Here is a 26,058-nt window from a genome sequence, read left to right as displayed (position 1 = left end):
AGGACCATTTGATAGACGATAGATTTAAATCACCAATTACTAGGATGCCGTCATTTGCATTAATCTTGGATATGATCCAAAAGAGAGAGAGAGTTTAAGTGTTGATCAATCAACTCGGAGTGCATCTCTGATCACGCCTTCCTTCGGATGGGAAGTAAAGCCGTTGGTCCCCGGTTCATGAGTTGATGGGTCGATAGGTAGGGTCCAGGTGTGGGAGCTGCCTTCCTGGCACGTCGGTAGCATTGGTGCTTAGCACGGAAAACAAGATCGACGGAAAAAACAAACCAAAGGAAAAAAAAATCAACTCGGAATCTCCAAGGCGGTCCTGGGGTAGATACAGCACACAGACGAAAACCACTTTCGATTGTAGAGAGATGGACACCCACAGCTGTTCGACACCAGTACAACTAGGTGGATGGAGCTGCCGAGATTGAAAGACTGATCGAACAGCAAGTAGAACTCCACCACCAGAATTTTGGGGGCTCGTTTCTCGAGAACGGTAGTACCGCATCATCCTGCGCTTTTTGTTGCGTTACGGTTGTCGTTGCTGCGGTTGGTATCATCATGGCTAGAGTCGGCTGAAAGTGTGGAAGAACTTTGTACGACAGCGTAGTGATCATTTCCTGCTTATGCAGGGCATCTACTATTAATGCAATTACCTGAGAGAGCAAGCTTAGTAGCTAATTGCTACTTCCTACGGCGAGGTATGAATGGATCCACACTGACAAAGCTGGGCCAAAAGTCATTTTTTGTCATGGTGTTTATGTAAACCGGGTTGTCCAATACGGATAATTTAAAGGACACGAAGCTTAGAGGGCGTCCCCTACTAGCGGTTGACGTCAAGGGCTGACAGCGGAACGAGGTCCTAGCCCAGCCGGTTTTGCTGCAGATGCATCCGTGTATTGAAATTCAATGGCGCTGCACTACGGCCTATCGAATCGAGAAAAAAGTTGATTCTATCGGAGTGTTTCTTTAGATTTCGAGAATAATGAGTATAAACATTCATATCACGTATTCTTACTGACTGCGTTTCGTAGCTTTTAAACTAAAATATCGTACCATACGTATATTTTTTTCGTTTATGGGGTAATCATAGATATATTTGATGTTTTCTGTTCGACTGGGCGATTAAGCCGAAGTGGTCCTCTCCTCTATTCCGCTTTATTTGCATAATATACACAGCGAATGAGAACGACTCAAATTTGATTTTTGATCACTCATAATCGTTAAAAGTGCAGGAACTCAGCGATGAGTAAATCCGCCGGAAAATGAAGAAATTAACGAAATGTTTTCAGTCTATGAGAAGTACCAACAGAATGAGTGAATCCAATTTTTTCTTTTATCATATTGGGGTTCGAGTTCAAGTTCCTGCAATTTCAGTGATTTATGAGTTAACTAAACTCAAATTTGGGTCGTTCTCATTGTACGAGTTCAACGTCGTACTATACAACTGCTCTTCTTGTCTTCCCTGTGTTAATGTTGTGATATTGGAGATGGCATGCTTTTTTGCTTGAAATATTTTTGGTTTTACCAATACACGCATGTTACGCAGTAGTCAGTTCGACAGGTGAATAGAGACTGATTTTATTCCAAGAGCAAAGTAAATACATAGTGAAGGCTGTTATGAATAATTTCACGAAAGCCAAAATATATATATAGGATGATAGGTGTAACAAACATTTCCATAACATCTCACTTTTCATCTTCTTTAACAAAGTTAGAACACCTCGAAATCTTCAAATCTCTTCGGAACCTGGATGACGCGCCGTGGTCGTGTGAACCTCTCAATGGTTGGTGGAGGTCTTGGTGATAACTGTTGGTTCAAAGATGATTCCTCCTTGATACGATGCGACGAGCCCTCCATCATCACGTTTGGGTGCACTGGTTTAATCAATGTATTATCGCGGCGATACTCCCTGTCTCCAACAGCGACTAATGATGAACGGTCGGTTACAGGTTCAATCACTTTGGCGTTTTCCACTCCTTGGCATCTGGTCTTCTGGTTGCTTTACATATACTGGCTGTCCAATTTCGAGCGGTGGAAGTTTCCTTACTTTGCTATCGTAATACAGCTTTGCTTCCTGGCCGTTTCTCTTTATCTTCTCCTCTACAACTTCTTCGATTCTCGGGAGATAGGGGAAATGTTGGCTTCGGAAATGCCTTAACCAATTATCGTCAGGGGTGTAAACAAAATCCTAGAGCATTGAAATTTGGCAAATAGATGTTCTGAAACAAAATGATGCCAAAATTCAGCTCGCAAGGACGTTGTTTACCCCCCTAACGATAATAGGTTAAGGTATTGCCGAAGCCGACTTTTCCCCTACTTCTTTTCTGCCATGGGTACAACAAATCGTGTTCTTCTGTTCAGTAAGCGTTGGACAGGAGACCTGTCACTCTTGTTCGGATTTTTCCGCCATTGTTGAAGCAGGTCCCAAAAATCCTTCTTCGACCCGTGTGCTTTCTTGAGCAACAGTTTTGCTATTTTGACGGTGGACTCAGCTTTTCCATTTTAGCTTGCTGGTTATACGGTGCTGACTCCGTGTTTGAATCCCCTGTCTACTGCAAATCGCTGAAATTCTTCGCTGGTAAACTGCACTCCGTTATCCGTCGAAGCAAACTGTGGTCTTCCAAATCTGGTGAAGTTTTTTGGAGGCTTTGATGATCGTCGCAGAGTGCAACGATGTTAGATTATCAATGTCAAAATAGTAGGAGTAATGGTTAACCGCTATGAGATATACAGTTTTCTTTCCTCCTAACTCAACTTCACAAATGTCCATACTCAACTTCTGGAACGGATAGCTTGGTATCTGGTGGCTTTGCATTGGTTGTTGGTGTTGGTTAGGCGAGAACTTGGTATAAATGTCACACTGTTGTACCTTTTGACGAATTTGTTCGTTGATGCCAGGCCAAAACACGGTGGCCCGTGCTAATTTTGAAGTTGCTTCAATTCCAGAATGTGACTGATGCAAACGTTTCAGAATATCTCCTCGAAGGCTTCTCGGAATAAGGATTCGATCGTTCCGGAAGACAAATCCGTTATGAGTGCTGAACTCTTCTAGCAACGGCCAATAGATCTGGAGTGACTCTGGTGCTTCTGATCTACTCAGCCATCCGTCTATCACGAATTGTATAATAGTTTGTATCTCTGCATCTTGCTTTGATTCCATTTTGTTGTGTTGAATTATATCGTTGGAGATTGGTATATACTCTAAAGCGTAAACGGCATAGATTTCCTTGGTTGTATATCGGCAATGATGATTTCCTTCCTTCCATTCATTGGCTTCTAAGAGGGGCTTCAACTAATGGCTTCTGAAAAATTCTGATCAGTGGTTGATGATCAGTCTGAACGAGCACTGGCTTCCCGATAATGTAAATTTCAAATTTTCGACAAGCGAAGAGAATGGCCAGCGTCTCCTTCCCTATTTGTGCATACTTCCGCTCCGTTGCACTCAGAGTCTTGGAAGCATACACTACTGGATGTCCGTCTTGTAGGAGTAAAGCGCCGAGTCCAACCCTACTGCTGTCGCATTTTTTTTCCTTTGATTTGTTTTCCGTCGATCTTGTTTTCCGTGCTGAGCACCAATGCTTCCGACACCAAGGAGGCAGCTCCTACACCTGGATTCTACCTATCGACCCATCAACTCTTGAACCGGGGACCAACAGCTTTACTTCCCTTCCGAAGGAAGGCGTGATCAGAGATGTTATGCCTCAGAACATCCCGGTAATCACGCTTACCACTACACCAACGGCGCCACTGCTATATTGAGGATGATTAAATCGATACATAAACGAAGTTTATTGTTCTGCTTCACTAGAACCAGGTTGCTCACCCAGTCTGTGTGTCCCTTCTGCTCTGCGATTATACTTTGCTGTTTCATCTGCTCCAAAGGTCTTTTGTTTGTCTTGTCCCCCGTCTCGATGAGTCTCATCGTCGGCCACTGGTCACCATAGCCGGTCGAACTCCAGGCGAATCTAGAACCACACTACCGTTCATACTGGCGACATCACTCTGATGAGACAACGAAACCCTACCCCAAGCTCCTCCCCTTTTCCTATCCTTCGACAATGTACCCCTCTAACCTCGAGTAAGCCGCGAGTATTCGGCCCAACTCCTACTAGACATAGAATTAAGTGAATTTTGTTACAAACAAAGAACAATGAATTATCGGCTCCGTAAAGCTAACGCGATTGAGCCTTACAAATAAACGAACTAGATAAAAAAAAAAATCTGCTCCAAAGCTTAACGAAGTTCGTCACAAAGTGTTACCGCAATTTTTCTCGCCTGCTGTATCACTGATGCTGGTGTCGATCTCCAGATGCACGTCTCCCTCCAATCTGCCAAGGCCTTCAAATACCGCCGGATATTCATTCAAAGTCTGCCTAGCTGCATCCGGTGTTTGTTGTTTGCAGACGCTGTAGCAAACTTGAATCAACTTAAGCTGCATACACGTGCTCTTGGACAGGAGTGGAGGTTGGTCAAAATTGACAACGTGGAAAACTAGCTTGTATTGACCACCGCCGTGAGTACGCGCGATTACTGTTCGACCCAGCGACTTCAAGGAGCTTCCACCAAAGGCTTTAAGAACTGCTCGCTGATTATCCAGTTGCAGTAGATTCTAACGGATGTTTCTACAAATCGAAAAAAAGTAATGCTTCTCTTCAACATTGGATCTTCACTGTGCTTAATTGTGTACAAACATTGCACGGTGGTTACAGATTCGTTGTCACTGCTGTCGTCGTTAACACTCTGCCTCTCGCTGACAGTATGTACCTTCTTTGCCCTCCGGCCCGACGACATTGTGGTTGACCGCTGCATGCTTTGATCCTCCTGCTTCTTCTATGTCTTGCCACAAAATGCCCATTTTTTTATTCGTTTCTTGATGTGTTGATGGGCTGTAGAGGCCACAAATTTAACAATCGGCGCGCCGATAAAATTGTGTCGGCGGCGTGACCCAAAAAGGGCCGGCGGCGTCGGCGTGGCGCGGTGGTGCACACCTCTAATTGGGAGTCAGCAAAAAAAAAAAAATCCGGAAAAAGTTGGAAGAAATTTCCAGGAAAATTTGGAAGAAGTTCACTGGCTGGATGAAACATGGATGGAACTCGGCAGACACTTCCGCAGCAAGTAAACAGGACATCCATGGGAACTTGAAAAGAGCTTCCAGGAGAAATCATATAAATTTTGCGTTAATCGATGACCTAAATTTGGGTTATTGATTCTTAGCGTGTAGATAACTACTAGATGGTGAGCTAGGGTATGGTATGTGGTGTGGTATGGATATGGTATAAGTGAGAGGGACTGCTTGGTAGGATGTTTTTCACCATGTTGGGTTGCCGGTCTGAGGATTTGAGTGGCCACACTTCCGCTGAGATGGACTATTTAATGGCGATGGAATCGAGGTGGATGACAAATTCACGTATTTGGGCTCACTGATGACCGGTGATGCTGATATCAGTAGAAAAATTCAAAGATGCATTGTGGCAGGAAATCGTGCTTACTTTAGACTCCGGAGAACGCTCCGGACATATAAAGGTCACCTTCGCACGATGTTGACAAAAAAAAATGATCATACCGGCAGCCCTATACGGCCACGAGACCTGGACTATGCTCATAAAATAAGCAACGCGCCGTTAGTTTTTTTTAAGCGGAAGGTATTTGGTAGAAGAAACGAATTTACCGTGAAGTACACCAGCTGTTGTAAAAACCACCCATCATCCACACTGGAAAAATTGAGTGACTAAGGTGGGCTGAAGACGTCGTAAGAATGTCGGGCAACAGCAAGGTGGGTTAACCAGGTGGAAGACAACCTGTGGAGCTGTCGACCTTAAGTCATAAGCCTAGCGATATGGAGACGACTTCTTTGTACAGCAAAACACAACCAGGCCTAAGCCTGAATGGTGAGTCATTGAATACAACGGTAATTCCAAACACAGAAACGAGGTCATTGAGTTTATATTTAACAAAATATTGAATCCCTCTTTTCAACAAAGCTCAGTAACGAACACTTTGCATACACTTATTTGCCTTTGACAACAATCAAGTTTCGTCTCGTTGTCGACGAACAATAAAATGGAGCAGCAATTTAAATTTGTTGCCACAATAATTCCATGAAATCCAAGCTATTGTGGTGAAAATGAATGACTGCATCTTGAACACACATGATCTTTATTCGGAACGAAAGCCAGAAGAAGCCAGCAGTGTCTTCAACAGTCGAACAGAATTTATTTTAACAACTTCCGGGTGCATTGGCACAGCTTGTTTCCAGCATGAATATTCATACACCCGTAATATGTGACAAATTCAGTCCCAATTTGGCAACTCATGCTCGTAACAACAACGCCAACACCCATTTCGGTCCAATTCATCCAACCAACGTCACACAAAGCCATCAGCCCTTGTACCTTCAACAGACCGACCGACACATCCGAAACACTACGAGTGCAGAATATGCGGCAGTAATTTAAATTTCCATCCAAAACAAACAAAACAACGACGGTCGGTGGTCGGTTGTGCCAGTCCGGATCCCACATGGGGGACAGATGATAAAACACTGTTGGCCGGCAAGCACAGGCTGTGTGGTTCGGTTTTTTTTTTCGAGTGGCCCCCATCATCAACCGTTACCAAACAGACTCTTGCATCGAGATTGTTGGACCACACCACTACAGTACGGTAGATCGGTGAGGAACGGCAATCCGACCATTATCATTCCTGTATCGAACGCCAAAATGAATTATGGGATCCTCCTCCGAACGCTCTGGAGCCCGGTTGTTTACCTGTGCCTGAGCGATTCAGATGTAAAACAATAAATACTCGAACGATGTAAATATCGATAATTCACCTCAGATGCCAGCTTCTTGGGGGGCTTTGGGTGAGAAAAAAATATATTGGAACGAGCAGGTGCATTTTTTTTTTATTTCGGGAAAGATGTATCTTCGCTCCTATGCAATGACACATTCACGTGTGTGCCGGTAGCAACTAGAACTACTGGAATGCCCTGCATACTCTGAAACGGTTGGGACATACCGAACGAGCCTTATTTATTGTATCCCGGTTTGAATGGTGTGCTTCCGGAAAGTTTAGCATTTGCTTTTTGTGTTTGATGAGGATTATGGTTTGAATTGGGATCAAAGTTAGGAATAGACATTCGGGAAACTTCCATGAATTGAAACCTGCATGTGATAGCTCTACTGGTAATTCACGTGTATTCTGAGGTCACTTTCACATTTAAAAAAAACTCCCCATGTAACCACTACCATGACCATACATATGCATAATGGTTCTGAAACACACCTTCAGGTTTCAAAAGGTAATGTTCCGAAATTCAGCACGTAGTTAACAGTTATTCGAAATTGGTATTTGTATTTGAGTTATAATCAGATAGATCTCACCAACATCCCTCTTCGAAATAGCAAAACTTTGTCCATTCGAAAAAAATGTGTACACATCTAATAACAAACCCAGTTAAAGGCTGAAAGTCTCTTTAATTAAGCAAAAAAAAACCCTTCCACCGAGCACAGCATTTTCAAACACATGCCAAATTGTTAAATAAGTTTCCAGGTGTCCACTAGTTTTTCTACTTAATTTGCCCTAAACACGCAGTAAAATTCACGAAAAATTGATTCACGACCATCCTCGATCTGAAACCTACATGATTGTTTATTGATTTATTTGTTTATTCATTTCTTTAAGCCAGTGTAGACTGCATACAATGATTATTACAATGCTTACTTACATACTATGCATTAATTCTACTCTGTTTTAGCTTAGTTTTTATTTGCTGCTTCACAGCAAAAAAATAATTTTGATATCACATCAAAGTGGATGCACTACAATCATGTCGAAAATTTCATGTAATTTTTATGACCACAATGCAGTAAAAGCAGCGTAATGTTAGTTCATGCATTGTATTAATGATAATTTTGTCCTTTTTAGCAAGTAATATTACACCATATTTTCGACATGATTGTAGTGCATCCACTTTGACGTGATATCAAAATTATTTTTTTGCTGTGTTGGACATAATGATGTCAATTTTTCCGCAATGCAAATTATACAGGGACATCATTTCATTGGTTGGGCTATTTTTTGCATAGTTCGTTCTGTACGATTTTTCAGAAAATAAATTCCGTGTTCTAAGATATCAACAAGATGTGAGAAAGTTTAATTGTGCGAGAATTTCTGTCGAATCTATGCGCATTGAAATAATGTCATTGATGAATAAAAGGATTGCAAATCGGCGGCGCTCCTAAAGTGTTTGTATATTGGTGAGCATGCAGCGCGCTTCATAAGATGGTAATGGAAATACAATCGAATTCAATTTACGTAAAGCATATAAAAGGCATTGTTTTTGGACATATTCTATGCGTTATTCGTGTATAGAAATATGTGGATTCCATACTAGGTGTCAGTATTCCAGAATTGGCCTTACATATGTGGAATATAATAGCTTAATAGTTAATGGGTCTTCTAAATTGTGATCTAAACATTCTCAAGTGACGAAGCGTACGTATACGAGGAAGACACAAACATAAATTAGGGGAAAGTATGTGAAAACAGCTTAAGTTGACAAATCTACTGATATATTTATGCATTGATCACACATTTTGTGCAAGTCATGCTTTATCAAGTTCCAATCAAGTTGAAATAATGAATAATTGGTTTTATCGGCAGTTTTCAAATGTTTGGTAAAGATGGGCACTTTGAAGGGCAAGATGTACACTCACCGAAATGATGCAGAATGTGAAATAGTTGACGCAATTTTGACATTGATTAGTTGTAGCCCGTTTCTTGGAGCATTAAATGGGTAGAGTATTCCTTAATTTAAGAAAAAGTATTTCATGAACATCAACTTAACGTACAAGCAATACAACTGATAAACAAACAATATTAAATCCAGAGTCAAAAGCAATTCATATTCCAATGAGAAAATCATCGCTGGTTAGGAGCAGTTTCGGAAGACTGTAGTAGTGGTATTTAGGAACTGTCCAAGTCTTTCCAAAATATCACGGAAAACATCGGACATACATTGGCAGTAAACCACAAACTCCCAATGAATTTCAACAGCCTAAGCGCCACTCATGACGAAACGCTCGACCACATTGAGAAAATGCTTGTCGACGTAAAACAAACCATTGAAACAACAACATGCCAACAACAACAACAACAACAACAACAACAACAACAACAACAACAACAACAACAACAACAACAACAACAACAACAACAACAACAACAACAACAACAACAACAACAACAACAACAACAACAACAACAACAACAACAACAACAACAACAACAACAACAACAACAACAACAACAACAACAACAACAACAACAACAACAACAACAACAACAACAACAACAACAACAACAACAACAACAACAACAACAACAACAACAACAACAACAACAACAACAACAACAACAACAACAACAACAACAACAACAACAACAACAACAACAACAACAACAACAACAACAACAACAACAACAACAACAACAACAACAACAACAACAACAACAACAACAACAACAACAACAACAACAACAACAACAACAACAACAACAACAACAACAACAACAACAACAACAACAACAACAACAACAACAACAACAACAACAACAACAACAACAACAACAACAACAACAACAACAACAACAACAACAACAACAACAACAACAACAACAACAACAACAATCATAGCAATGGAATAAGAACGACGACACTTATTAACTCCACACAGAATGAAAGAATGTTACCGATGAATGTTGGAAGCAAATGAGTTCATGAAGAAGATGCTGAATGGAAATCGAAGAAGATAAAGTGAAAAAGGATGAAGATGAAGCAGAAAACGAAAGTACTACAGAAGACATGAATGATTATGAAGATGCAGAAGAATGAAGATAAATATGAAGCGCAAGGAAGGAACGGAGAAATCGAAAAATAATGTGGAAAAGATATATGGAAGATCATGAAGAATGAAGATGGTGAATATATATATAGAAGAAGTAAAGAAGAAATTTATGGAGAAGAAGTGTAAACCATGAGATGAGCATGCAGACGATGAACCAGGAAACGAGCAAACGATAAGAAAGCTAAGTGAATTTTGAATTGTATCGTAAACACTAACACTCACCCTCACATCACTCTGAACACACCCACACACTGTTTACACAAAAATCAATTGAACTGACATGAATGCATCCGCAGGATGTAAAATGTCAATAATAAACAACAACAACAACAACAACAACAACACATACGGCAGTACCTCTGGACAAAGAGCTTTTGGCTGCTGCACGTATACAATGTTCTCGTCCACCAAGCACAGACAATGACTAAAATTCATTAACTTCGAAAAAGGGGAAACTATTCACCCTTATCGCGCCGAAAAGCCAACCGGACATGAACACCCTTCAATTCTGGACCCAATGCGTCTGCCTATAGTCAGACTCACGGAACAGTCTGCAATTGGCAACCGACGCTTTTTGAAGGCACGGCTGCGGGACCCCAAAATTATTGACATTGTGCGGACTTATCTTTCATACTTGCACGACCAGCCACCTTCAGTATGCATTCGCGGAATCACTAAAACTAGTGCAACTTTAATGCTGACAGCAGAAGGACTACCAACGAAAACAGCCCTTTTACCTGAAATTTTCCTGGATGTTCACGAAGAACTCGGAACTCCACGCACCGACGCTTTGGCAGACCTGAATTCACACCGTGCGTTCCTACTTAGTGAACGCACACAACGACTGCAGCAAACTAGGGAGGCCGCACGCAAATTTTACAGTTCTCCAAATTTTCAAAGGCATTGACACACTCTACTAAAGGAAGTACGACGACTATTCCTATGCAAGGGAATTATTATTATCGAATGACGACACTCTACATGAGGTAGACCCTGCTAATGTAAGTAATACTGACGCTCCAAAAATCTCTTCACTTCCTCAACAGAATGCGACTGAAATGTTGGTGTATTGCCAAAATTTCAATCGCATGAAAAGCCCAGCTAAAATGAAAGAAATCCACCAGAACATTCTATCTTCTTCTTTTCAAATAATTCTTGGAACTGAAACAAGCTGGGGCGAAAGCGTCAGAAGCGAAGAAATTTTTGGAAACAATTTTAATGTATTCCGACACGACAGGAATTTTCAACTCTGTAATAAAAAGTCTGGTGGTGGAGTGCTCATTGCCATCAATGCTGACTTTACTTCTGAAGAAATCATAACAAATAAGCACAAGGAATTCGAAAATGTCTGGGTCAAAGCACTTATTTCCAGTGAAATACACATTTTTTTCTTCGGTGTATTTTCCACCTAAACATGCCCACAAGCAGTCTTTTGAACTATTTTTTTTCAAATTGTTGAAACTATAATGTCAAATATGGAACCAGAAGTAAAATGGCGACTTCAATCAACGAAACACAGACTTTATAACTGACATTGAAAATGAATCATTTTTACTCCCTGTCGTAAGTAAAGACGAAACTTTACAATTATTATTCGACAAAATATCTTATTTTGGTCTTAATCAAATAAACCATGTAAAAAATCAACAAAACTCATATTTATTTACAAATTATTACCTCTGTGTGTATACATCATTAGCACCTTTATGGAAAAATGAAGTGTTTCACACAGCAATTGAATACTCAATCTTCGTACAAAATTCTTCTTCCTCCAGCGACTGGGAATACGAGGAAATGCCGGAATACCATAAAGCAAATAACGAAGAAGCCAAACTTAGACTATGTACAATAAATTGGCAAAATTTAATAAGTATTGAAGTAATGACATTGGGATGCTAGCGGAATGCTTAAATAAAACAGCAAGAAAAAAATTATCTTCCACTTAATTCCACTTAATAAATTTTGGTATCCATGACAGATACGTATTTCGACTACAATGTGCAGTCTTCATCAGTTTCATTCCCACTAAAGAACTTATCAAAATATAACCCCCTTAAGTACACATCTCCTAGGTAAAAAAGTCAAGATCATAGGTATAAAAATGAAACTACAATGTGTTCAATCGGAACCTACCTAACTAATAAAAACCAAAGATTTAAGTAAGCTAAAGGAGAAAAATCTATACAACTCTTTAATAAGGTAATGGTAGCCATCATGATGAAGTTATGAAATTGGGTTGTTAGCGGAATGCTTAAATACTGCACATTGTAGTCAAAATACGTATCTGTCATGGAACCAAAATTTATTATGTGGAATTAAATGGAAGATAATCTTTTTTTTTGCTGTTTTATAAGTATTGAAGGAAATGTCGATACTGAAGAAGAAAAATTTCACTCAATTATTCAAAGCTTAATTTAAGAAACTGTGCCATCAAAAAAAGAAGACGAACACAGTACAATAAACTACCCGGATGGTTGAATCTAAAACTGAAAAATTTGAAGAATAAAAAACAGAAAGCTCATAAACTATACAAAAAAAAAACTGAAACCGATTTGCGAAACTATCACAACTTATGCAACCAATTAAATACAGCCATCAACTCTGCATATGAGGACTATAACCGCAAAGTCGAAAATGAAGTCAAGTCATGTCCTAAGAACTTTTTTAATAATGTAAACACGAAATTGAAAAGTAGCAATTTTCCTTCGCGAATGAATTTGGATGCAAATGTAGGTGAGAATTCTTCTGAAATTTGCAATTTCTTTCCAAACTTCTTCCAAGAAGTATACACCACATTTTTCCAAGAAGATCGTGACCGCGATTTCTTTGCATTCATTCCTGAAATTTCTAAAAACATCTCTGTCAACCAACTTTCTCAATATGAAGTCCTCAATGCACTAAAAAACTTAAACGCGTCAAAAGGGTCTGGACCTGACGGCATCGCACCAATATTTTTGAAAAACCTTTCTGAAGAATCCTTCCTCTATAGAGTTTTTTCAACATGTCGCTGAAAAATGGAAAATTCCCTGAAATTTGGAAATCATCTTATTTGGTACCTGAAAATCAGGTGCAAAATCAGAAATTCGAAATTATAGTGGAATTGCTATTATTTCTTGCATTCCAAAACTTTTTGAATCAATCGTAAACGGCAATATTTTTCAGCAGGTGAAAAATCTAATTACAAGTAAACAGCACGACTTTTTTAAAGATCGCTCAACTACCTCTAATCTTCTAGAATATGTATCTTTCATTCTTAAAGCGTTGGACAGTGGCAAGCACGTTAAAGCACTATACACCGACTTCAGTAAAGCATTTGACCGCATCGACATACCATTATTAATCCTCAAATTGCAAAAAAAGGAATGGAGCCTGGACTTTTGAATTGGCTTCAATCATGCCTAACACATCGTAAACAAATAGTTCCCTTTCAAAATAAACTTTCAGAACCAATTTCAGTCACCTCTGGGGTACCCCAGGGTTCTCATTTAGGTCCACTTCTTTTTATTTTGTACATAAACGACATTTCCTACATACTTCAAAAAATTAAACTGCTTGTATATGCAGACGACATGAAGCTCTTTATGTAAATAAGTAATTCTAGCGATCCAGAAGAATTCCAGAATGAAATCAATATATTCCACACCTGGTAAAAGTCTACTTGAACTGAACGTAAAAAAAAAATGTACCACAATAGCATTTAGCAGAAAAATTTAAACACCGCTTATTGAAATATCATTAGGTAACCAAATAGTAGAAAAATGCAAAATTGTAAGGGATCTAGGTGTATCTTATCTTATCTTATCTTTCTTTATTAAAGAGACTTTCAGCCATCGGCTGGTTCATCTCTGGCTACGATCTAGGTGTAATCCTAGACTCCAAACTAACCTTTATAGAATATTATGATACTATCATTAGTAAAGCAAACAGAATGCCTGGCTTCGTTTAAAGGTTCAGTCATAATTTCGAAGACCCATACACTATTAAGCTATTATATTCCACATATGTAAGGCCAATTCTGAAATACTGCCACCTAGTATGGAATCCACATATTTCTATAAACGAAGAACGCATAGAATCTGCCCAAAAACAATTCCTTTTATATGCTTTACGTGAATTGAATTCGACTGTATTTCCATTACCATCTTATGAAGCGCGCTGCATGCTCATCAATATACAAACACTTTAGGAGCGCCACCGATTTGCAATCCTTTTCTTCATCAATGACATTATTCCAATGCGCATAGATTCGGCAGAAATTCTCGCACAATTAAACTTTGACACACCTTGTCAATATCTTAGAACAAGGAATTTATTTTTCTGAAAATCGTACAGAACAAACTATGCAAAAAATAGCCCTACCAATGGTATGATGTATGTATGTATGTATGTATGTATGTATGTATGATGTATGTATGATGTCCCTGTTTAATTTGCATTGCAGAACAATTGACATCATTATGTCCAAGCAGCAAATAAAAACTAAGCTAAAACAGAATAGAATTAATGCATAGTATGTAAGTAAACATTGTAATAATCATTGTTTGCAGTCTACACTGGCTTCCCAAGTAACACTTGCAACATCTTGCATGAAAAATTAAAGAAAAATCCAGTTGTTAATCAGTTATAAATTCATTGCTTGTAAAACATCCTGTTTTAGACGCGTTGCATTGTTGTTTGTGAAGTATTCAACCTTTCTGACAAGCAATTGTTACAATTCGATATTGCATGTCTCAATTACCAGTTTATAACTTATTTATAACTGATTGTATTTGGTGAAAACTGGCTAGCCTTATGTACAACATGTTTTCATATGTCATTATTAGAAACATGAATACATCTGAGATATAACTTATTTATAACATGTTATTGATAAGTTATGTTTCAGTAGTACTCATGTTTTCAAAAATGACATATGAAAACATGTTGTATATAAGGCTTGCAAGTTTTCATCAAAAACAATCAGTTATAAAAGTGTTATAAATAAGCAATTAAGAGTTGCCATGCCTAATTATAACTCCAATATACGATACAAGTAATGTTTTTGTTTTTTCGTGTTATAAACATGTTTTGATAACAATTATGAAATTTCCATATTGAGGAATGTCAAAATTAAAAAAAAAATCGTTTCAAGTTTTTTATTGTATTGGTGGATGTTTCTCATAGTCTTAAACTATGTTAATCATCGATCGAGTTTCCACTTGATGCAATTACGGCCTCCACACGCTTCCAGAATACACGGCAGGTTCTTATAATGTAGTCTGGGTCCATTTCTCTCCAGGTACGGGTTAATGTTTGTCTGAGGCTTGCTGTACTCGGGTGGCGTTTAGAACAGGATTACCGGATTTTTTCGCTTGAGGAATTTCAAGATTTTCTTGCATCGTTCGACTCGTAGCTCCCGGATGCAGTTGGAAATCATGTGAGTTTTTTTACCGTGCCCTCGACTTCGCCCCGCAATCTTCCTTTACGATCTTCCGTGCCGTAAAGTCACTGATCCTGTGTTCTTTTGCCATTTTCCTTATTGAACGCACTGGATTCACCCGAATCTTCCTTTTGATAGCAGCGATAACCCTCGGAACCCGAGCTGACCTCGGGCGACCTGTGGCCACCTTCGCGGATAGTTTTCTTTTCTTTTCTCGGTCTAAAACCCTTATGACGGGACACTCCCACGGCGATTGAAATGCCTTTTTGCGACATTTGCGCGTGGGACAAATCACGAATACGCTGCCACTTCGTCATGGTGCAACTGTCAAACTAAGTAAATCATTTTCTTTTATACACAGCCGACTAGGGTTAGCTACCCCATTTCCGGCCTATTAAGCACAACCCGCACTTAGTCTTTCTTAATCTAGCGCAGTTTAGAACCAAACGGAATGTTATTATTACTGATGGCTTCCAAATTTATTTACCTCTCCGTACGTACCGTAAGCTTTGATAAAGATAAACCAATCGTTGAGATATTGTCAAAAATCTAACACTGCTTCTTGACGCCAAACTCGGCATACGGATTCTAAACTCGGCCTAACGCATTGAAACGCCTTTGAAACGCAATTGAAATCACTTCGGCCTATCGGATGAAGATAAAAATTGATTCGGTCGGAGCGCTTCTTTTGTTTTTGGGAATAATGGGTGCAAACCTTCATATCACGCGTTGTCATTGACTTCGTTCGGTAGCTTATTAACCAAAGTATCGTACCAAATGCATAATTGACTTGTTAACTCTGAAATTATGGATTTATTTGAAGTTTTCTGCTCGATAGGCCTAAAATGGGCGATTAGGCCGAAGTAGTTCTCTACCCAACGGTATGAGCTATAGGCAGTGATGCCACATTTTTTTTTAAATTTAGATCTATATTTTCATCGCAAAAAATCTTTTTAATCTGTATCTGGCTGACAAAAATCTGTAAATAAATCTGTATAATTTTCGTATTATGGTCTCAGTGCAGATTTACGTAAATCTGACTAAAGTTTGCTTTCTAAAGAATTTGTTAATTTTAAAAATCTTGAAATCATACAATCTTCAAGTGTTTTGTTTCTCTTAAATATACAGCCTGAAAATACAAGACATTAAGTACCAGTTATGAGAGATAACTCTGTTTTTGGCTGAAAATTTCCTTAATGGAGTAACTATCACAATTCCCTAGAAATATTTGTTTATGTCTGAGATTACGAAAACCTTTTTTTTTTCCTTTGTTTGTTTTCCGTCGATCTTGTTTTCCGTGCTGAGCACCAATGCTACCGACGCCAGGGAGGCAGCTCCCACACCTGGACCCTACCTATCGACCCATCAACTCATGAACCGGGGACCAACGGCTTTACTTCCCTTCTGAAGGAAGGCGTAATCAGAGATGTTATGCCTCAGAACATCCGGCGGCGCCGACTGGGATTGAACCCAGGCCTGCTGGGGTAAGAGGTAATCACGCTTACCACTACACCACCGGCACTGCTACGAAAACCTTTATCTGGACATTCTAAATAACCCAGAACTCCAGTTGACTCTTCGACTCACAAATTGTAATCAACCACTTTGTTGGTTTTCTAAAATGACTTGTTTATAAATTTGACAAAACATATATTTAATTAAACTTGTTATATGTGATGTACCATGTGATATGATTAATTGAACAAATAGAAAGTGAAACTAATATCCCTTCCAAAGAGAAATTAGAACATCTGAACATCCGAAGTCCATTCGAAAGATTACAGGTCCATTGGAAGCTAAAAAAAAAATTAGTGAAAAGTACGATTTGCCTTTGATGCTCAGATTGCATTGAAGTTGCTTAAACGGAAAAAAAATGATTATTTATCGTAATTAATAAATATAAAAAATAATGTAAAATACACTCCCTTTATTTAAAAACTCAGAAAAATCTGTATATTTTTTAAAAATCTGTAATCTGTATACACAGATATCTATATATCACAATATTCTAAAAAATCTGTATGATTACAGATAAATCTGTATATGTGGCATCACTGGCTATAGGTTACGTGCATGCAAAGAAAACCAAGGCATTGTATGTTCAGGTGAAACGGGAACCTTATTTGTACGATAGTGCAAACATTATCACGCATACGGTACTATTTTCATAAATTATAAGAAGTGATGGACATCTTTCATACTGCGTCCGTCTTTACCTACTTTTCCCAACAGAAGTAAAGTTATTCCTAGCTATTTGCGCAAAAAAAATAAAACTTCAGATAGATCGAATCACCGGATTTGAATGAGAATCCCGCTGATTTCGTTATTTCCGTTGCTTTGAGCCAGCATCCATGGGAATGGGTGTTTCTCTATGTGTGCCTGTCGGATTTTCCTCGAAAAATTTAGCATTTGCTCCGACCAAGGGTGTTTAGGATTTATCGCCTGTCCTTTGTTCCCGTGTCCAAGCGTCTTGTGTGCTATTGTTGATGTTGTCGAGCCAAACATCAGTTGTAGTAGTAGTAGTAGTAGTAGAAGCAGCTGCAACTGACATTGATGCTTGCCGGACCGGAAGGGAACTGAATCGGAAAGGCTCAGTTCGATTGTAAATACCACACCTTACTGCATGTCTTTCGGCACATTTTGGGCCACTCGCTTCGGATCCGGCATATGGGATGAAATTCAATTTCCAAGCGATCAAATATTTTCCATCACGGAGGGATTTTATGATTTTTGTCGCTGGGAATCACAAATCCGATGGGCGTGTTTGGCCGTACATATTGGGATTGTGATGTAGCCCTGGGGTGGGAGGGGGCGAAAGGTTTTTTTTTCAATTTTCTGTAACATGCTCCATTTCTTTCTTGCTTTCGTTACAGCTTCATGCAGCACTCGCTCGTATCACTGGACATCTCGGACAATCAGTTGCAAGGATTGCCGCTGGATTCACTGAAAAATGTCCACACGTTAAGCCGATTAGTGGCACAGAGGTAAGTAAAGGTGCACCCAAATTGATATGTGCAGCGTTGGCGTAGTAAGGATAGCTTTTTTTGTGGAGAGGGGCTAAGGCAGATTTTTTTAATGTATTGAATTTCAGCTAGATAGAAGTGAAATTTTATCGTTACTTCATTATTTTTACATGACGCTTAGTTAACTGTATACCAGGTAAATCTAGTTTGAGTATAAACAGAAATGTTGCGCACAGTTTTTGGTAAAATATTGTTGAGTATATTTCTATTTTATGATCCCTAATAACCCTAATACCGACGACAACATACTAAGAAGACTGGCAACTCTCCCGTTTTCTCATACAACCATACAGACCAGGGGGGGGGGGGGGGGGGCATGCTATCCAGCTTTCCATGCTCGGTAAAAGCGGCCTGTTGTGTATGAATAAATCTATCCTTCACTGTGCTTTTAGACGTATGTTGTTCCATTTTCTTCTGTTCCTGGGAGAGGGACAGGGAAGGGTCATACCCCGATCCTCAACACTGAACCAAAACATCATCCTTTGATCGAATGATTATTGCTTCATCCAAGCCCTATAACTATTATCAGATGATTTTGAGATGATTGTCATGCAGTTCATCATCTGTTAAAACCACGAAAACTTGGATGCTTATCATTCTAATCTAGGACGATTTTAGTTCAATTTTTGATAGCATAGGTGAACGTAAATCAAATGAAAATAATAATTTAAATAAATACTATTCTTATTTATATTGAATGATAGTTGTAGCAATATTGTCTGTTGAAAATAGGTAAAATGTCAAAAATTACATATATTTAAGCGTGATTGCCTACATATTATAATTGAAAGTAGAGTCGACCTTACGAACTGCATCGTTATAGAGCAACTTTCGTTGCTACCGTTCCTGCATCTCCTGCTTAGGAACGTTACTCGACCTCCAGTGTTCGTCACAATTATGTGGCGAACAATGATCTGCACTGCACTGTTGTGTAATTATCGTAAATTGAAGCCATATTAATTAATTTAATATCAACCTAAGTATGAACTAAACTAAAACTTACCCATCGTTGAAGATAACAGCCTACAGAAACTCAAAATTCAATTTGAACAATTGTCGAATTTGTGCATTTTCAACAGTTTATAATGAAAATGAATTATTCTCGTTATGGGCCTTCGATAATACATTTATCTCTCAGATTTAAGTTCTTTTTGTTTGATACATTCCGGAAACAATCTTTAATTCATACAAGTTTCATGTCTATGATCATCTTTTTTAAAAATGATTTTCACTTTATGATTGGCATCCTTTTCACTTGTTGCTGGTTTCATTCGAAAACAAGAAATTGGCATTTGCTAACACACCGTATGACGAATCATTCGATATATGGCAGGTCTTTTCTTACAGTGAAGATAGTGTCAAAAAACCCAGTGAAGGATAGATTTATTCATACAAATAGGACACCATTACCGAGCATGGAAAGCTGGAAACTAATCCCAAGTAACAATTTTGGCTTTATGAAGGTTTTGTAGACCACAATTCAGGCTTGTAGAATGCACTAAAATTTCTATAAAACTAGCAATGTTACTTCGGATATGCTAATCATCATGAAGTTGTAGTGCGATAATTTATTAGCTAGAGAATGTTTTGGGAGCATGGAAAAAAAATTAACAATAGAATATTCTGGGAATATGGAAACTGATCGAAGGGCCATTAATGCGACAATACTAAAGGGCGAACACGAAATTATTGCGACACATTCAACAGGGCATAACTTTTTTACCATTGGGTAAAAATCAACCAAATTTTGCACACTTTCTCATTGATGTGTATTGTGTACATGCTGTCAAACTCGAAGTCGTGTTTTTCGATTCAACGAAAATGGAGGTGAACCAACGCGAGTTGAGAGAACAAATTCTTTCCAAACACCTGGAATTTCCTGACCTGTCGCACCGGCAGTTGGGAAAAATGTTGAAAATTCACCATTCAACAATCTCCAGAGTGTTGAAGCGGTTCCAGGAGCGGTTGACGTTGGACCACGGCAAAGGAGCTGGAAGAAAACCGGGACCGGAGAACAAAAAGACGGAGGGAAAGGTGAAGCGGATGATTAAAGCAAATCCCAACGTCTCAAGCCGTGATTTGGCTAAAAAGATCGACATGTCGCAGAGCTACGTCCAGAATGCAAAGAAGAGAGCTGGACTACATACTTACAAGGTACAGAACTTCCCAAACCGCGATGAGCGGCAACAATCGACGGCTAAAACTCGGGCACGGAAGCTCTACGAGAAGATGCTGACAAAATATGGCTGCTGTGTGATGGACAACGAAACGTATATAAAAGCCGATTTTAAGCAACTTCCGGGGTTGGAGTTTTTCACCGGCAAGAGCAAGTTCGATGTGGACGACAAATTTAAGAAGAAGAAAATGTCGAAGTTCGCCTCCAAATATCTCATTTGGCAGGCCATCTGCTCTTGCGGACTGAGGAGTGAGCCTTTCGTGACAAAGGGCACAGTAAATGGCGAGATCTACAAATCTGAGTGCCTCGAGAAGCGCCTTTTGCCGTTCTTGCAGCAGCACGACGAAGCTCCGCTATTTTGGCCAGATTTGGCATCATGCCACTATTCTAAAAGTGTCCTGGAGTGGTATGAAGCCAATTCTGTCCATTTTGTTCCAAAGGACATGAATCCGCCAAACTGTCCGGAGCTGCGCCCGGTGGAGCAGTACTGGGCAATAATGAAGCGGGAACTTCGGAAGAGCAAGAAGACAGTCAAAGACAAGAAGGACATGTTAAGAAAATGGAAAAAAAAAAAAACTGAGAAACTGGAAACTGGATGACACTGTAAAGACTTTGATGGAGGGCATCAAGCGAAAATGCGTTGAATTTTACACTCAAGGCTCCATCGATTAACTTTTCTTTTGATTTTTGAAGTAAATATATGTATTAAACTACCCTAAAATTTTGGTTTGATTCTAAACATTATAAGAAAATTGGCATGACATTTTCGGTGTCGCAATAATTTCGTGTTCGCCCTTTAATCTCGTCGTTTTGTGCGAAAACATCAACGAGCGCTTTTTGCAGTCTGTAGTGATGTCTCATAGAAGACCTTTTTTGAAAATTTTATTTACTCTCACTGCCAATGAGATTGACCAAAATTTGAGGTTAGTATGATTATAAATTGCAAAAAGTGCAGGAACTTAGGGATGAGTTAATTTTCCACATGATTTTCAGGTTGTCCCAGGGGAAAAAAATCCGAGTATGAGAAAAGTTAAGATTGGATTCTCTCAGTCTTTTGGTATTGCTCCTAGACTGAGTAAAATTTTCGTAAATTTTCCTCATTTTCCAGCAGATTATTGAGGTTTTCCACAGAAAAACATAAGGCAAATTTACTCATAGCTGAGTTCCTGCACTTTTATGAGTAAACTGAACTCAAATTTGGGTTAATTTCATCGGCCGTGTGCTAGGTCAGGTTCACGTTAAAAGGACGATCTGTAGGTGCGGCATATTCAGCAAGCCATGCATAACAACCGGCACCATCAACGGTCAAATATATAAAGAAGAATGCCTCCAGAAGCGCCCGCTGTCCTTCCTCCGGTCCCACGAAGGTGACACTCTGTTTTGGCCGGATCTGGCATCGTGCCATTTCACGAAACCGGTGATGGAGTGGTACAAAGCCAACGATGTTGTTTTTGTGTCGAAGGTGGCAAATCCGCCAAACTCGCCAGAACTTCACCTAATAGAAAGTCTGGGCGATTATGAAGGACGAAGCCGATTGGGAGAGTTACGGTGAAACCTTCCAGTCGCTCCTTCAACAACGTAACCCTGACAGCATCGAGAGTCTCACTGAACCAATAAACGCAGCTGCGTCAGAAACCATCCCAAAAACCAGCAGCATTCCGGGGCGTAAAGCCCTCAGATGGTGGAACGAGGAAACGAAGAAGGCAGTTAAGGCCCGGCGAAAAGCCCTTCGACGAGTCAAACGACTTCCCATAGATGATCCGGATAGGGAAAACGCGCTCTGCATCTATCGAGAACGGCACAACCAGTGTCGCCAATTGGTCCAAGATGCCAAACGATCCAGTTGGATGGACTTCCTCGAAAGCATAAATGCCTCACAGTCTTCGGCGGAACTCTGGGGTAAGGTCAACGCCCTCAGTGGCAAGCGCCATACGGCCACACTGCATATACAGGTAGACGGCGCTGTAGTCTCCGACCCCGGAATCGTTGCAGATAAGCTTGGTGACTATTTCGCTGACCTCTCTGCGATTTCCAAGTACGAGGCGACCTTTCAACGGCTAGCAAACCCATCGACTTCGTCCGTAAGCAGTTTTCGAGTTTCTCCGGACACGAACAACCTGAGAATCAACCACGATTTCACCTGGCAGGAGCTTCAGTTTGCGCATAGTAGAAGCAACGGGAAATCAGACGGCCCAGACGAGATCGGCTACCCGGTGCTCAAGAACCTGCCTATCCCGGGTAGAGTAAAAATGCTGGAACTCTTCAACCAGCTTTGGCAGACAGACTCGTATCCAGAGCATTGGAGGGAAAGCTTGGTTGTCCCCATCCCTAAAGGAAACGAGCCGACACGGGATGTGGCGAAGTTCCAACCCATTGCGCTCACCTGCTGCATGGCAAAGGTTTTCGAGCGGATGATCAACCGACGACTGAAGCAGTTTCTCGAGTCTGGCGGCTTTCTAGACCATCGCCAACACGCATTTCGGCAAGGCCACGGTACATCTACGTATTTTGCGACGCTAGGAGTGCTCCTCAAGGATGCCAAGGATAATGGTCTCCATACGGAGTTGGTTTCCCTGGACATTTCGAACGCCTTCAACCGTACATGGACGCCCGTGGCACTGAAGCAACCTGTCAACTGGGGCCTTAGCGGCCATATCATCCATTTCGTCCAAAATTTCCTGACTGGCGGATCCTTCCGAGTCTCGGTAGGTAATACCAAATCCCGCACTTTCTGCGAGGAAACCGACGTTCCCCAAGGTTCTATGATCGCTGTCACTTTGTTCCTGGTAGCCATCATGTACATTTTCGTGTATGCAGACGACGTGCTAATCGTAGCCACAGGTCAAACTCCAGGACGAACGAGGATTAGAGTCCAAGCAGGGGTTTCCGCCGTAGCCAGATGGGCCGCTTTGAAAGGTTTTCAGCTGTCTACTGGAAAGAGAGCTAGGTGCCACGTTTGCCAGTACCGACATCGGGTCTGCGGACCTCCCATAAAGATCGGTAATCAAGCTATCCCATTGAAGAAAACGGTGAAACTGCTGGGGGTTGTCATTGACCGATCGCTGAGTTTTGACCAGCACCTTCAAGGCGTCAAGGCCAGCTGTCGCAGCAGGATCAACCTCATCCACACAATCTCCCGTCCCCACCGGTCCAACAACAGAGAAGTACGTTTCCGTGTTGCCCGGGCCATCGTAGACAGCCGGCTGATGTATGGACTAGAGCTGACGTGCATCGCTACCGAAAAGGCAATACAAATACTCGCTCCGGTGTACAATAGCTACACGCGCATCATCTCCGGTCTCCTACCCACGTCGAAGCCGGCACTCTCTCTTTCCGGTACTGCATCTACGCAGCCATTGCCAACAAAGCCGCTGCATTTTCAGCAAATACCACCGGAAACGACAGAATCTGCCTCCTCAGCGAGGGGGACAGACTTCTCCGTACAATCTCCAACGCAGAGCTCCCCAGAGTGGCCAAGATTCACTGGTACGGAGATAAGAGTTGGCAATCTCCCGCACCAAACATCGACAGCCGGATAAAGGAGAAGTTCAGAGCCGGGGACAATTCCGTAGCCCTTAGGAGATGGGTAGCAGAGCTGACCGGATTGTACCCAAACTACATGCATCGTTACACGGACCGGTCAAGATCTAGAGCTGGAGTCGGAATGGGAATCGCTGGTGACATTTCCCCAACGAGTAGAAGTCTGCCAAAACAATGTTCGGTGTTCTCGACAGAAGCAGCGACTATTCGTCATGCCGTCACGGTTCCTGCGGATCGCCCAATCCTGATCCTGTCGGACTCCCACAGTGTTATTCAGGCCTTTTCGTCGGAGGACCTGGTCCACCCCTGGATCTAGGGCATCTTTACATACGCATGGATTCCCGGACACTGCGGAATCCCAGGGAACATCGAGGCGGACAACCTAGCCGGGTCAGGCCCATCGGGTCCTCGGTACTCGCACAAGGTACCATTGTAGGACGGAAAGAGATGGATCACTTGCACAGTGCGGACAGTGTGGGCAACGGAATGGTTCAGTGCCAGACTTCCGTTTATTAGAAAAATTAAAGGTGACATCGGAAAGTGTACGGACCTTGCAAACCTGCGAGATCAGAGAATTTTTTCCAGACTCCAGACAGGACACTCCCTAATCTCACAAGATTTCAGCAGAGGACCCTTCAGGAAGACCTGTGAATTCTGCAATATTCCTTCGACGGTGGAGCACGTGTTATGCGTATGTCCACAATTCGAGCACCTTCGTTGCCTACACGGTCTGCCTGCCAGCGTACGGAACAGGCTAGCAAATGTGCCCTCAACTCAAGCAGCTGTACTGCGCTTTTTGAAGGCGGCGGAGCTACACACTAAGATTTTGATTCCGTGTTCGGTAAATTTTACCGAAATCAGAACAGCTGAATGTTCGGTAGAACTTTGACCTTCATTTTAAAGGCTATTGAATTTGAAAATAATTTTAAAACATGTTCAACCTTGTTTAAATGATCAAATCTTGTCATTTTAGTGGAGATTTAGTTTCAAAGTAGCTGAAAAGCAATTGAATTGAATTGCATAAATTTTACCGAACAGTTCAGCTGTTCAGATTTCGTTAAAAATAACCGAAGTTGGTGATAATTTCTAAGTGTTTATACTGCAGGATTTAGAACCATCGATTATTTCAGCCGACCGGACATCCCTCCACTGGATGGGCCCCCAAGGACCTCCTACAGTGGACCTATGTTTTGTTATTGGTTTTGTTTTGTTCATTTTATATTTTGTTCTTCTTTTTTGTATCCTTTTAGTCTGTCCTTTTCGTATGCTGTTTACTGTGTTATTGTACTAGCTGTTTCAAATGTTTTAACTAACTAGATTATCAAAGGTTAAAGTAGCATGATACTCAAGCAATGTGGCTGGGGGACCTCTTTCTATGGCTTCCCACCCTTTACGGAGTGAAGAATAAAAAAAAAAAAGAAGGGCAAGCTCCGGAAAACAGGGAAGGTCTTCAAAAACGACAAGGATTTGAAGAAAGAGTGGATGAAAGTTTCATTCTTTGACCACTTTTACTGATATTTCAGATCTTCTAGTGAACCATTACGTAGTCTCCTGGGTTCATATTTGGGTCTCAAATCTGAATTCATTCTTAAAAGATGTCTATGAGCGGATTCGAAAAAAACATGGACCTCTAGGATCAGTTTCATGAATAGAACACTTTTTCGGATGTTCCGGGTCTTCCTGACTTGTGATTTTACGGATGCTATCCCCCTCCCCCTATTTTGTTAACAACAGAAGACAGCAGGTGTTATCTCTTCGAATTACCCTATAATAAGATGCAATTAGCTCTAATCCCATATGGTACGTGTATTCGATAATGCCGATCCCTATTAACCGTACTATAGAAATCTTGACTATACATTAGTTCAGTAAAAGACGGAAGTAGGTTGGGAAGTCGGAAGTCAGACTTCCGAACTTTAATTTAGAGCTGGTGCACAATAGAGCTACATTTGACGAAAAAAACGAACTTGTTAACAAATTTGTCTAAA

General features: G+C 40.6%; 1 protein-coding gene across 1 annotated transcript in view; it reads left to right on the top strand.

The window, feature by feature from the left end:
• Positions 1-26,058, top strand: part of LOC135708192 (chaoptin) — a 358,531-nt gene that overhangs the window by 268,799 nt on the left and 63,674 nt on the right. The window contains exon 3 of the mRNA XM_065230201.1: positions 18,205-18,315. Within this exon, the coding sequence (XP_065086273.1) occupies positions 18,205-18,315 (111 nt within the window). The remainder of the gene's footprint in view (positions 1-18,204; positions 18,316-26,058) is intronic.

The sequence above is a fragment of the Ochlerotatus camptorhynchus genome, unplaced genomic scaffold (assembly GCF_037179485.1).
Source record: "Ochlerotatus camptorhynchus isolate MF236.1 unplaced genomic scaffold, CSIRO-AGI_Acam_v1.1 ptg000026l, whole genome shotgun sequence".
Taxonomy (NCBI): Eukaryota; Metazoa; Arthropoda; class Insecta; order Diptera; family Culicidae; genus Ochlerotatus; species Ochlerotatus camptorhynchus.
The sequence above is the reverse complement of the archived record's forward strand: the minus strand, read 5'-3'. Positions and strand labels throughout refer to the sequence as shown.